Source organism: Castor canadensis, chromosome 14 (genome assembly GCF_047511655.1).
Source record: "Castor canadensis chromosome 14, mCasCan1.hap1v2, whole genome shotgun sequence".
Lineage (NCBI taxonomy): Eukaryota > Metazoa > Chordata > Mammalia > Rodentia > Castoridae > Castor > Castor canadensis.
In genome coordinates this window covers 13,428,931-13,443,642 of record NC_133399.1, presented here as the reverse complement: position 1 = coordinate 13,443,642, position 14,712 = coordinate 13,428,931, and the positions used below count along the sequence as shown (strand labels likewise).

The 14,712-nt window shown below is 40.8% G+C and overlaps 1 protein-coding gene across 1 annotated transcript; it reads left to right on the top strand.

Moving 5' to 3' along the window:
- Positions 1–845: 845 nt before the first annotated feature.
- On the top strand, positions 846–1,796 carry LOC141416337 (olfactory receptor 10H1-like). Its single transcript, XM_074053407.1, has one exon. It carries the CDS (start codon positions 846–848, stop codon positions 1,794–1,796), a length of 951 nt encoding a protein of 316 aa, XP_073909508.1.
- The last annotated feature ends 12,916 nt before the right edge of the window (positions 1,797–14,712 follow it).

Here is a 14,712-nt window from a genome sequence, read left to right as displayed (position 1 = left end):
CAGATATAGTTAAATGATTCATACAGAAACACTGAAATCTCATTTAATTGGGATTATTTACTGAGCACAACCAGGTACATTTTCTCACATCATATTGACTTAATATGGATTGTCATCTTCTAATGAAAAGTCAGTTTCTCATACCACCCTTTGAGGTAGGGAGGGGAAATGGAAGGAAGAGGGGTGGAAAAACTTGCTCAAAGTACAGAGTAGAGTAGGGATTTGAACCCGTGTCTGCTACCTCCCACCTACTTCTGTCTGAAAGGTATGTTGGGTAGACTCATGGGAGCTGGAAAACAAAACATTTTCATTTCTGTCACTTTCCTTAGAACAACAGAATCTGACTGATAGAAATTAAGATGGAATTGCTCTTGGTCCAATGTGTTATATCCATAGGAAGCAATGGATAAAAGATCTAACAAAGGGATCTTTTCACTAGGGGAACCAAGGCAGAGGAAAACTTCAGGGTATAGTTTTTGGAGTCAGCTCAAGTGTAGGCTCAAGTCTTAAATTAGGTACTTCAATAGCTTCAATTTGAGCAACATTTTTTGGCGGTAGTAAGGTTTGACCTCAGGGCTTTGTGCTTGTTAGGCAGGTGCTCTACTGCTTGAGCCACACCTCCATCCCTCCAGCAATACTCTTAGCCTTTGTGTATGCCAATATTCTCAATACATATGCCAATAAAACTCAAGATGGAGATGAAAATAATGGTACCATCTTCCTAATTTTGATGAAAGCATTAAGTTATAGGTGTGAACTGAATTAATGCTACCTGATTAAGTGATAACCTTTCTCACCCACTAGCTGACCTCTCCCTATTGAACCTCACCCCAGGCACAGCCTCCATGCAGGGAGCCAATCACTCAGCAGTGACTGAGTTCATCCTCATTGGCTTTTCCACATTTCCCCGCCTTCAGCTGATGTTCTTCCTGCTGTTTCTGCTGATGTATCTGTTCACACTGCTGGGCAGCCTGCTCATCATGGCCACCATCTGGAGTGAGCTCAGCCTCCACACACCCATGTACCTCTTCCTGTGCACCCTTTCCATCTCTGAGATCCTCTACACCTTGGCCATCATCCCACGCATGCTGGCTGACCTGCTGTCCACCCACCACTCCATCTCCTTCCTGGCCTGTGCCTGCCAGATGTTCTTCTCCTTCACATTTGGCTTCACCCACTCCTTCCTACTCACTGTCATGGGCTATGACCGCTATGTGGCCATCTGTCAACCACTGCACTACAATGTGCTCATGAGTCCCCGTGGCTGTGCCTGTCTGGTGGCCTGGTCCTGGGTTGGTGGCTCTGTCATGGGGTTTGTGGTCACAACATCCATATTCAACCTCACCTTCTGTGGCCCCAATGAGATTCACCATTTTGCCTGTCACATGCCACCTGTGTTGAAGTTGGTCTGTGGAAAAGATGTGCTGGTGGTGGCCAAGGTTTTGGGCCTGGTATGTATTTCAGCCCTACTGGGCTGCTTCCTCCTCCTCCTCCTCCTCTCCTATGCCTTCATTGTGACTGCCATCTTGAGGATCCCATCAGCTGAGGGGCGACACAAAGCCTTCTCCACCTGTGCATCCCACCTCACGGTGGTGATCGTGCACTATGGCTTTGCTTCTGTCATCTACCTCAAAACCAAGGCCCCCCAATCTCTGGAAGGAGACACTTTGATGGGCATCACCTACACAGTCCTCACACCCTTCCTCAGTCCCATCATATTCAGTCTGAGGAACAAGGAACTCAAGACCACCATGAAGAAGACTTTGCGGAGCAAACTCTACCCAGAAAATATATAATAACCTATGAATCACTAAATTAGCTTCCCAATTTCTACTGTTAGAGATAATACTCCCTCAACACATAGTCACCTGTATTTTTCTAATTCTTTCCAGTTGACAGAACCCTTTTTATATCATATTTTAAGTGTGTGCACAAGGGTTATTCAATATTAGTGATTTATTTGGGATGGAAAGAAGCATGTATGAGAAAATAACAGGTTTGGTTGTCAAAACCAAACCTTTAGTCTCTTCCCTGTCTGCCTAAATGCTGTGTTACCTAATATTTCTAACAACTCAAACCTGTTATCCAATGAGAAATGGAGGGCTTCATGCCTAACAGCACCAAGTAGGTATACCTCAGATTTTTCAATCTACAAAAGACTTTTTCAGATTATTGTATAGCAGAGCAAAAAACACCCCCTATATTTTAGCTTGCCCAATCCTATGTAAGAGAAATTATAATGAGCAATAAGCAGATTCCCAAGCAAACAGTCAAGTAAACCTTGATGTTTCAAGTGTGAATCATGAATACTTGTAGACAGGCAGATTAAGTCTTCATGGTAAATTCAAGGGAAAAATCTTGCTGAGAGATATTGTGTGCTGTTTGAAAGTGACACAGCACATTGGCCACCAGGGAAATCTCTGCTGTATAGGGACAATGATTGTGGAGCCCTGGAAGTAAGCTTATGTCATGGTCATACAGGCTTTGTTCAACTGTTTCTCCATGAAAAGAGAGACTTATAGTTGATCCCACCGAATGGAAGTTATAATTTGTTAAAAATAGCCATTTTTGTGTTGGAATAGCAAACTATACATCATTTGTTCTGAAGTATGAATTCAGCCTTTCTCCATCACTTAAGCAGTAAATACATTCTGTAACACATGGAGTGAGAGGAAGTGGGGTACCCTTTCAGTCAACACTGGGGAAACCAGAGAAGCCCTTTTTAGAATTCATGCTATGCTTTGTGTTTCTTCTTACTTCTCAGGCACATGGTGTCATTACAGCCTCACAAGGTGGGCTGTGGAAAAATAGAACCACCCCTACCCATTTGATGGTGAAATTTTTGCTCAAAGATGCACAACTCATCCAAGACCACACAGCATGGAAGAGCTAGCCTTCCAATGTGGGTCCTTTCTGACTTCACATCCTCTCCCTTCAGTGTCTTCCTATAGTAGGTTCGGTGGTTCCTAACCCAAGCGTAATGGCCATTCTCCAAATCAAATACTCCAACATTCTTAAGAGTATTTTACAGCACATGAGGGTAATTGTGACATGCCATCCTTTGGATCCTTTGCCTTAATGCTTGCTATACAGGCATTCTACTGCTTAAGATATGCCTCCAGTCCATTTTGCCATGGTTATTTCAGAGATGTGGTTTCACAAACTATTTGCCCATGCTGGCCTCAAACTGAGAGTCTCCCAATCTCAGCCTCTGAAGTATCAAGAATCACAGGGATTAGCCACTGGCACCAGGCCACCACCAGTGTTTAATGTGTCCACCTTAGTACTCAGTGAGGGAGAGAGTGTGGAACATCACTTGAAAACCCTGTGGTCAAACAGAGGCCACCCTTGGGAGGTGTATTACTCTAATTAAGAGTCATGCTCAGCCCCTCTTCTCCCAGAATCCCCCTCTCCAGGAGCCACCACTTGTCTAATGCTTCAAGCATCCATGTATGGTCCCCATGACTCATCACATGGCAACAGCTGATAGGAAGTGACACAGGTGACACCTTGCTCCCTCAGGACACAGAGAAGTGCTGACCTGTGGGTCATGGTGTGCAATGGTTATATGATCAAATAAATTGCCTTTGGGTAAATTGCATCTTGTTTCTATGTTCATTTTCCCACCATTAACATAGATTCAATAATAACTACTAATGTATTAAACTTTTAGGATGGTTCTGCATAGGGCAGTCAACTTGGTCTGCCCCACAAAAAGCAGTCAATTAATGCTAGCTTTTCAATATAAATTTAACAATTATTTGTGGCCTCTATATCTGAAGACCTTTCGCATTTGGGGATATTTCCACAAGGCTTAGTGGAGTGACACACAGAGTATTAGGATTCTAACTAAGACATTAATCATGGTTCTCCAAAGTCAAAACCAATAATATCTGGACAGGTGGATAATAGGTAGATGATAGATAGCTAGACACATAGACAGACAGGTGGATATTTATTATAAAGTATTGGTTTATGCAATCATGGAAGCTGAAATCCCACAAAACAGAAGGTCCCAGAAAAATCTGTGGTGTAATTCAAATATCAAAGAGCCAGAGGATGGGCTGGAGGTGAGGCTCAAGGAGTAGAGTGCCTGCCTAGCAAATGCAAAGCCCTGAGTTCAAACCCCAGTACTTAAAAAGCCCATACATAATGCATACATACATTCATATATATATATGACTGAAAGTCTGTGGCTTCCATTCAAATACTGTGTCCTTTCATATAAGGGACATGAGCATCTTTAGACTTTGTTACCTGTGTGTATAAGTAGATAACGATGCTGACTTTCTGGTAATATTACTATTATGTATTATAAATTGTGACAATAGCCCTGAGGAACATAAATGAGCTAAAGTGACAGAATGTCCTAAAGGTGGCAACCCAATGAGGGAAAGCCATTGAAGGACTTCCTGAGCAGGTGACATTGGGTAAGATTTACACATGTGTAAAAAACAGAGGGAAAGCTATCCCAGAGAGAAGCTGGAGCAGGTGCAGGGGTTCTGTGGTCTGAATGTGCTTGGTTTCCCATAGGAGGCTTTGAGGCTGGAGAACTGGGGAGAGCTGGGGAGTGCATGTGGAGATGAAGCAGTGACTGATCCTGTGGCTTCAACAGCCACATGAGGTTTTCCCATGTCCTAACTATAAGAGGGCTAGCCGGATGCTGGTGGCTCACAACTGCAATCCAAGCTACTTGGGAGGCTGAGAGCAGGAGGACTGAAGTTTGAGGCCAGCCCTGGGAGACCACCCCCCATCTCAAAAATAACCAGAGCAACATGGACTAGGGGTGTGGCTCAAGTGGTGGAATGCCTGCTCTTTAAGTAAGAAGCCCTGAGTTCAACCCCAGTCCCACCAAAACAAAAAGAATTGGAGGGCTTAATAGAACAGCATTTTTCAGAATTTCCCTATGGAGACCCCTCAAGCTGTTGGGTAAAGACAGACTGAGAGGTTGGAGTGGAACTGATAGAATGGTAATGTCGCCATTTATAAACCAGCAGCCATTTTGTCCTCAGACCTCACTTGAAAAACTTCCAAGAACAGCTCCACCCTTAAACAAATACCTGTGCTCTAATACAGCCCCACCCCTACCAGAGACTACTGCACATGCACTAACTTCCTTAACCTCCTCCTTCTATAAAAGCCACACCTTGCCCAGACTCTAGGCTGTGCCATCTTTTCCCTGGCCAGCCTGGCAGTTTGGGCCTGCCATTAAACTTTGCTCTACGGGCGTGAGATTTTTCTCGTGAGCTTTCTTTGTGAGTGGCATTTTTCCTAACTGGAACAAGAGGGAAAAGCTCTGGAAGGAGAAGACTGAAATTTCATCCACAAGCAAAGGCATTGGGCCAACATGGAGGAAGAGAAGAAGGAGTGGATTGAAGTAATTAGCATCACAACACTGAGCTCCTATGAGCTCAGGGAGGGGAGTCAACTCTCTGGGCCATGCCTAGGAGACAACAAAGAATGTGGCACCCAGGGAACCATTAGCAAAGAATGGCAAACAGCCAGGAATGCAGGGAGTGGGGACTTCTGGAAGGGGGAGCCCATTAACACAGGAAGATAGGGACAGGGCTTCATGTGGTGTGTGTAAGTGGGAAGAGAGAGATGGCCAGTGGTAGTGGTCAGAGGTGGGGTCTCCATGCCTGCAGTGTGTGCAGAGGATCACCACTCAAAGATTCTGACTGTGCTTACACTGATTTCGGCATTTATCATTATTCTCTGTCACCAGATAAATTAATGCTGGATTTTTTGGTCTTTGGAGAGAAAAGAAAGGCAAGCATTTTCCCCTTTGGGAGGAGGTGAAGCTGTCACCTAAGGGGCAAGTGGCACCCAATCTAAGAGGCCACCAAAAATTCAGTGACCAAGACAAACAGTATTGAATGCAATATTTTTACTCAAAATTATTTTATTTCCTTTAAAATTGAATGTGTTTATGAGGAATGGTGTGATTGATTTGATGCATGTAAAAATTCAAAATTCATTTTTAAAATTCCATGATGAACAAAATATCAACATGTCAAATGAACAGGAAGTGCCAATCTGTCCTTTCAGGACCCTGTCTTCCTCACCTTATACTGACCCTGGAGTCTAGTATATGACACATACAAAAAGCAACATTTATTCATCAAGTGAAATTTTTGGTTGTTTTAAGTTTATAAAACAAGTAAGTATAGGAGTGAGAATAAAGCTTGTTTTAATTACAGAATGTTTTGACACTTGGTTAAGCAAAGTTGGCTTTTTCTCTGACGACCAAGGGGAACCACAGTGACATTTCTTGTAAAGGAAAAGAACTGGTGCTAAACATTTCTCATCAGGGAAATGCAAATCAAAACCCAGGAAGGCTCAAGTATAGCCTGGACTACACCCTGGGAATGATCCCCCACAGTGCAAAATTAAATAAAATTTAAAAACAATAAAAAAAGAAAAAGAGGGGGATTCCAAGATGGCAGCTAGAGGGAGGAAGCAGAAAGCGAGCCTCCTATAGTGAAATCTTGGAGAGATGGTGGAGACACACTTTGCAGGCATAATCACTGAGAAAAGGTATAACTTTGACTCCTCCATACCTCCAGCTGGCGCAGAGAATCTCCACATCACATTAAATGGAGAAATCAGCAGGGCCCCTGGGCCGCCAGTCGCCAGTGCCCAGACGGCTTGGGAAGACGCAGACCAGGTGAGCTTTTCGGTACCGCGGTACTCTCACAGACAAGCCTGGGCCAGAGCAGCATAGCCCCCTGTACAGACTGATCTCCACCAGGGGAAAAAAGAGAAACTGAGTAATAAGCAATAAGAGCAATAAAGACACGCAGGGAAGAGGGTGGGGCGCCCTGAGTGCTGAAGATTGGGGGAAGGGAATCCTTCCCGGGACTGTAAATAAACAAGCCGGGCTGGCCAGAGAGCCTCTGGTGGGAGCGGGGGCACACGCCCAGCAACCAGGAGCGGGGAAGCTTGTGAGAATGGCAGAGGGAGGAAAACTCCACAGGAGAGGAGGGAAGACCCACTTCCCACGTGAACTGTAAACAAACATGGCGGCTGGCAGGAGCAGCAGCACCGCCCAGTAATCAGGAGCAGGAAAGCTTGTGAAAGTGGCAGTGGGAGGAAAACTGCACAGGAGAGGGGGGAAGACCCACCTCACACATGAACTGTAAATAAACATGCAGGCCTGAGAATGCAGGTGCAGTGTCACCTTTCCCAGTGCTTGGAAAGGGGAAAGCCTGTAGCTCACCCCAGAGATCTGCATAAATAATGCCTCCAGCACCAGCAGGCTGACAGCAGCAGGCAGGCAAGCCAGAGTTGCAGAAAAAGGAACCCTCTTACACTGTTGGTGGGAATGTAGACTAGTACAACCACTCTGGAAAAAAATTTGGAGGCTACTTAAAAAGCTGGACATCGATCTACCATTTGATCCAGCAATACCACTCTTGGGGATATACCCAAAAGACTGTTACTCCAGAGGCACCTGCACATCCATGTTTATTGCGGCACTATTCACAATAGCCAAGTTATGGAAACAGCCAAGATGCCCCAGCACTGACAAATGGATTAAGAAAATGTGGTATCTATACACAATGGAATTTTATGCAGCCATGAAGAAGAACGAAATGTTATCATTCGCTGGTAAATGGATGGAATTGGAGAACATCATTCTGAGTGAGGTTAGCCTGGCCCAAAAGACCAAAAATCGTATGTTCTCCCTCCTATGTGGACATTAGATCAAGGGCAAACACAACAAGGGGATTGGACTATGAGCACATGATAAAAGCGAGAGCACACAAGGGAGGGGTGAGGATAGGTAAGACACCTAAAAAACTAGCTAGCATTTGTTGCCCTTAATGCAGAGAAACTAAAGCAGATACCTTAAAGCAACTGAGGCCAATAGGAAAAGGGGACCAGGAACTAGAGAAAAGGTTAGATCAAAAAGAATTAACCTAGAAGGTAACACCCACGCACAGGAAATCAATGTGAGTCAATGCCCTGTATAGCTATCCTTATCTCAACCAGCAAAACCCCTTGTTCCTTCCTATTATTGCTTATACTCTCTCTACAACAAAATTAGAGATAAGGGCAAAATAGTTTCTGCTGGGTATTGGGGGGGGGGGAGCCGGAGGGGGTGGAGTGGGTGGTAAGGGAGGGGGTGGGGGCAGGGGGGAGAAATGAACCAAGCCTTGTATGCACATATGAATAATAAAAGAAAAAAATAAAATAAAAAAAGAAAAAAAAAGAAACCATTCTCAGAACTGTCTTCAGACTCTTTTTTTTTTCTCTTTGTCTCCCTACCTTTAATGAGAGAACAACCGAATTACACCTGCAAGCTGAAAAACTTACTGAAACTGTGTTGCATTTGAACTTGGGACACTTGGTGGGCTTTTTCTTGTGCGTGTGTGTGTAGTTTTGTTCTTCTTTATGCGTCCCCTTTGATGAGACAACTACAGAACAACATCTGAGGCACCATCTACAGGATTGGAGACTGAGACTTCACTGCATTTGAACTTGGAGGTTTTTTGATTTTTTGGTTTTTTAAAATTTTCTATTTTTTCATTTTATTTTAATACATTTTTATAAATAGATATTTTTTTCATTTACTTATTTTTTATTTTTATTCTTATCTTTGTTTTATTTTTGATTTTCAATCCTCTCTCTGTCTCTCTAATGTCTGTTCAGCTTACTGTTGATTAGTACACTAAAGCTCCCTGTTTATACCTTTGAAATCTTCTTGTCTGACACCTTGTTCTGCTTTCTCCCTCCAGTCTGTGTATTTGTTTTTGCCATTTCTTAAACTTTTTGCTTTCCATCTCAGCTCACCCTTCCATTCTAAATATTACCATTGTTATTATTATAAGCTAGAAAATACTTAATTGCACACAGTACAGGGACAGTAACACCACCAAAGACAATGACGGGAAGATAGAAAAAACAGGGAAACCAGTTTCCCCACAGCAAAAAAATTAGTAGAGGAACCAGAGGGGAATGAAGAAAACAGGTACTCAGATCCAGCCTCCAACAAAATGAAGATAAACTATGCCAAAGGACCCAATGAAGCCCACAAGAATAATTTAAAAGAAGACATACTACAGGTACTCAATGAGAATTTTATACAGATGATTCTGGATAGGGTCAACCAAAATGTACAGGAGACACTCAAGAAATTCCAAGATAACAAAAATAGAGAATTTGAAAAAACAAAAGAAGAAATAAAGGAAACCATAGAAGCACTGTATACACACCAAAGTGAAAGAGAGAACATGATGAATAAACAGATAAATGAACTCAGGACAGAAATAGACAACATTAAAGAGGAAAACAGCCAGGATATGGAAAACCTCAGAAAAAAGAACGAAACAGAACTCAAAAACAAAACGGAAGGCCAATCCAGCAGAATAGAACAAACAGAAGACAGAATCTCAGAACTTGAAGATGAAATGGTAATTAAAGGAAAAACCGAAGAACTATTAATTAAACAACTCAAGACCTGTGAAAAGAAAATGCAAGAACTCACTGACTCCATCAAAAGACCAAAGTTGAGAATCACGGGCATTGAAGAAGGAGAAGAGGTGCAAGTGAAGGGAATACATAATATATTTAACAAAATAATAACAGAAAATTTCCCAAATCTAGAGAAAGATATTTGCATACAGATGCAACAGGCCTCCAGGACACCAAACAGACCAGATCAAAATAGAACTACCCCACGACATATCATCATTAAAACAACAAGTTCAGAAACTAAGGAAAGAATATTGAAGGCTGTAAGAGAGAAAAAACAAGTAACATACAAAGGTAAACCCATCAAATTCACAGCAGACTTCTCAACAGAAACATTAAAAGCAAGAATAGCGTGGGATGAGATCTTCTGGGCACTGAATGAAAATAACTTCAACCCCAGGATACTCTACCCAGCAAAACTATCATTCAAAATAGATGGAGCAATAAAAGTCTTCCATGATAAGCAGAAACTAAAACAATATGTGACCACAAAGCCACCACTACAAAGGATTCTTCAAGGGATTCTGCACACAGAAAGTGAAACCCAACATAACCATGAAAAGACAGGCAGCACCAAACCACAGGAAAAGAAAAAGCAAGACAGTAGACAGTAACCTCAACATAGGTATACACAATCAAACCTTCAAACAACTAAGACAACTAAATGACAGGAATCACCACGTACCTATCAGTACTAATGCTTAATGTTAATGGACTTAATTCACCAATCAAAAGGCACCGCTTGATGAAATGGATTAAAGAGGAAGATCCAACAATTTGTTGCTTACAGGAGACCCATCTCACCGATAGAAATAAGCATAGGCTAAGGATGAAAGGCTGGAAGAAGATTTACCAAGCCAATGGCCCCCGAAAACAGGCAGGAGTAGCAATACTTATCTCTGACAAAGTAGACTTCAAACCTACATTGATCAAACGAGATAAAGAAGGACATTCCATACTAATAAAAGGGGAAATAGACCAAAAGGAAATAATAATTATCAACCTGTATGCACCCAATGTGAACGCACCCAACTTCATCAAACATACCCTGAAATACCTGAAACCATATATAAACGCCAACACAGTGGTTGTGGGAGACTTTAACACCCCATTATCATCAATAGATAGGTCATCCAAACAAAAAGTCAATAAAGAAATCCAAGATCTAAAATATACAATAGATCAAATGGACCTAGTTGATGTCTACAGAACATTTCATCCAACTTCTACACAATATACATTCTTCTCAGCAGCCCATGGAACCTTCTCCAAAATAGATCATATCCTAGGGCACAAAGCAAGTCTCAGCAAATATAAAAAAATAGAAATTATACCGTGCATACTATCTGATCACAATGAAGTAAAAGTAGAACTCAACAACAAAGTAAAGACAAAAAATATGCAAACAGCTGGAAACTAAATAACTCATTACTTAATGAAGAATGGATCATCGATGAAATAAAAGAGGAAATTAAAAAGTTCCTGGAAGTCAATGAAAATGAAAACATAACCTACCAGAACCTATGGGACACAGCTAAGGCAGTCCTGAGAGGAAAGTTTATAGCCATGAGTGCATATATTAAAAAGACTGAAAGATCCCAAATCAATGACCTAATGATACATCTCAAACTCCTAGAAAAACAAGAACAAGCAAATCCCAAAACAAATAGAAGGAGAGAAATAATAAAAATAAGAGCTGAAATCAACGAAATAGAAACCAAAAAAACCATACAAAGAATTAATGAAACAAAAAGTTGGTTCTTTGAAAAAATAAACAAGATTGATAGACCCCTGGCAAACCTGACTAAAATGAGGGGAGAAAAAACCCAAATTAGTAGAATTAGGAATGCAAAAGGGGAGATAACAACAAACACCATGGAAGTCCAGGAAATCATCAGAGACTACTTTGAGAACCTATATTCAAATAAATTTGAAAATCTAAAAGAAATGGAAAGATTTCTAGATACATATGACCATCCAAAACTGAACCAAGAGGAAATTAATCACCTGAATAGATCTATAACACAAAATGAAATTGAAGCAGCAATCAAGAGTCTCCCCAAAAAGAAAAGTCCAGGACCTGATGGATTCTTTGCTGAATTCTATCAGACCTTTAAAGAAGAACTGATACCAACCGTCCTTAAACTGTTCCATGAAATAGAAAGGGAAGGAAAACTGCCAAACACATTTTATGAAGCCAGTATTACACTTATCCCAAAACCAGGCAAAGACACCTCCAAAAAGGAGAACTATAGGCCAATCTCCTTAATGAACATTGATGCAAAAATTCTCAACAAAATGATGGCAAACCAAGTTCAACAACACATCAAAAAGATTATTCACCACGACCATGTAGGCTTCATCCCAGGGATGCAGGGGTGGTTCAATATATGAAAATCAATAAACGTAATAAACCACATTAACAGAAGCAAAGACAAAAACCACTTGATCATCTCAATAGATGCAGAAAAAGCCTTTGATAAGATCCAACACCATTTCATGATAAAAGCTCTAAGAAAACTAGGAATAGAAGAAAAGTACCTCAATATTATAAAAGCTATATATGACAAACCTACAGCCAGCATTATACTTAACAGAGAAAAACTGAAACCATTACCTCTAAAATCAGGAACCAGACAAGGATGCCCACTATCTCCACTCCTATTCAACATAGTACTGGAATTCCTAGCCAGAGCAATTAGGCAAGAAGAAGGAATAAAAGGAATACAAAAAGGTAAAGAAACTGTCAAAATATCCCTATTTGCAGACGACATGATCCTATACCTTAAAGACCCAAAAAACTCTACTCAGAAGTTTCTAGACATCATCAATAGCTATAGCAAGGTAGCAGAATATAAAATTAACATAGAAAAATCATTAGCATTTCTATACACTAACAATGAGCAAACGGAAAAAGGATGTATGAAAACAATTCCATTACAATAGCCTCAAAAAAATCAAATACCTAGGCGTAAACCTAACAAAAGATGTGAAAGACCTCTACAAGGAAAACTATACACTTCTGAAGAGACTGAGGAAGACTATAGAAAGTGAGATCTCCCATGCTCATGGATTGGCAGAATCAACATAGTAAAAATGTCGATACTCCCTAAAGTAATCTACATGTTTAATGCAATTCCCATCAAAATTCCAATGACATTCATTAAAGAGATCGAAAAATCTACCGTGAAATTTATATGGAAACACAGGAAGCCACGAATAGCCAAGGCAATACTCAGTCAAAACATCAATGCAGGAGGTATCACAATAACTGAGTTCAAACTATATTACAAAGCAGTAGCAATAAAAACAGCATGGTACTGGCACAAAAACACACAGGAAGACCAGTGGAACAGAATAGAGGACCCAGATATGAAGCCACAAAACTATAACCAACTTGTCTTTGACAAAGGAGCTAAAAATATACGATGGAGAAATAGCAGCCTCTTCAACAAAAACTGCTGGGAAAACTGGTTAGCAGTCTGCAAAAAACTGAAACTAGGTCCATGTTTATCACCCTATACCAAGATTAACTCAAAATGGATCAAGGATCTTAATATCAGACCACAAACTCTAAAGTTGATACAGGAAAGAGTAGGAAATACTCTGGAATTAGTAGGTATAGGTAAGAACTTTCTCAATAAAAGCCCAGCAGCACAGCAACTAAGAGATAGCATAGATAAATGGGACCTCATAAAACTAAAAAGCTTCTGTTCATCAAAAGAAATGGTCTCTAAACTGAAGATACACCCACAGAGTGGGAGAAAATATTTGCCAGCTATCCATCAGACAAAGGACTGATAACCAGAATATATAGGGAACTTAAAAAACTAAATTCTCCCAAAACTAATGAACCAATAAAGAAATGGGCAAGTGAACTAAACAGAACTTTCTCAAAAGAAGAAATTCAAATGGCCAAAAAGCACATGAAAAAATGCTCACCATCTCTAGCAATAAAGGAAATGCAAATTAATACCACGCTAAGATTCCACCTCACCCCTGTTAGAATAGCCATCATCAGCAACACCAACAACAACAGGTGTTGGCAAGGATGTGGGGAAAAAGGAACCCTCTTACACTGTTGGTGGGAATTTAAACTAGTACAACCACTCTGGAAAAAAATTTGGAGGCTACTTAAAAAGCTAGACATTATCTACCATTTGATACAGCAATACCACTCTTGGGAATATACCCAAAACACTGTGACACAGGTTACTCCAGAGGCACCTGCACACCCATGTTTATTGCGGCACTATTCACAATAGCCAAGTTATGGAAACAGCCAAGATGCCCCAGCACTGACGAATGGATTAAGAAAATGTGGTATCTATACACAATGGAATTTTATGCAGCCATGAAGAAGAACTCCACTCCCAGTAATATGCCAAAACTTATGAAAACATATGCATACACAAAAGCTTATACATGAATATTTACAGCTGCATAATTCATCATAGTCCAAAAGGTTGACACAATGCAAATGCCCATCAACTCATGAGTGAGTAACAGATGTGAACTATCCAATTAATGGAATATCATGCAACCACCTGATCCATGCTACAATGTGATGAACCTTAAAAGAATAATGTTGAAGGAAAGAACTGAGACTCAAAAGGACACACATTGTATGAGTCCATCTGTGTGAAATAAATCAAACCCATAGAAACAAAACAGTATATTTGTGGTTGCCAGTATATGAGTGAAAGTCTCAGAATTTTTTTTTTTTAGATAGGGTCTTGCTGCATAGACACAGCTAGCCCCAAATTTACTATGTAGTCCAAGCTGGGCTTGAATTTGCAGTACTAGTGACTCAGCCTCCTTAGGGTTAGGATCACAGATATTTACCACCTTAACTTTTAGGGTTCAGAGTTTATTGTGGAGGCTGTAAAGGTGTTTTAAAATGGCTGTGCTGATTACTATGAAAACCTATAAATGGTTGAATTATATAGTATGTTGATTTCTCAATAAAGGTGCCCCAAAAGACCATATCTAGTCAATGAAAAATGTTCAAATGTTTCAAGTGATATAACATCACTATTCACAAGGAAGAAAGGCATATGGCAGGGCAGAGAGAGAGACAGAGATAGAGAGACAGAGGGAGAGAGAGAGAGAGAATGGAAAGACAGAGGGAAGAGTGACCAAGAAGGATAAATGAGCTTCCTCCCACCATATTCCTGCTAGAAAGCCAGCATCTTCAGGGATTCTGGGGAAAGAGTTTACTCAGCAAAGTCTTCT

Bases quoted from the DNA above. Each gene is read 5' to 3' on its own strand.
- LOC141416337 (XM_074053407.1), top strand. From the start codon at position 846: ATGCAGGGAGCCAATCACTCAGCAGTGACTGAGTTCATCCTCATTGGC.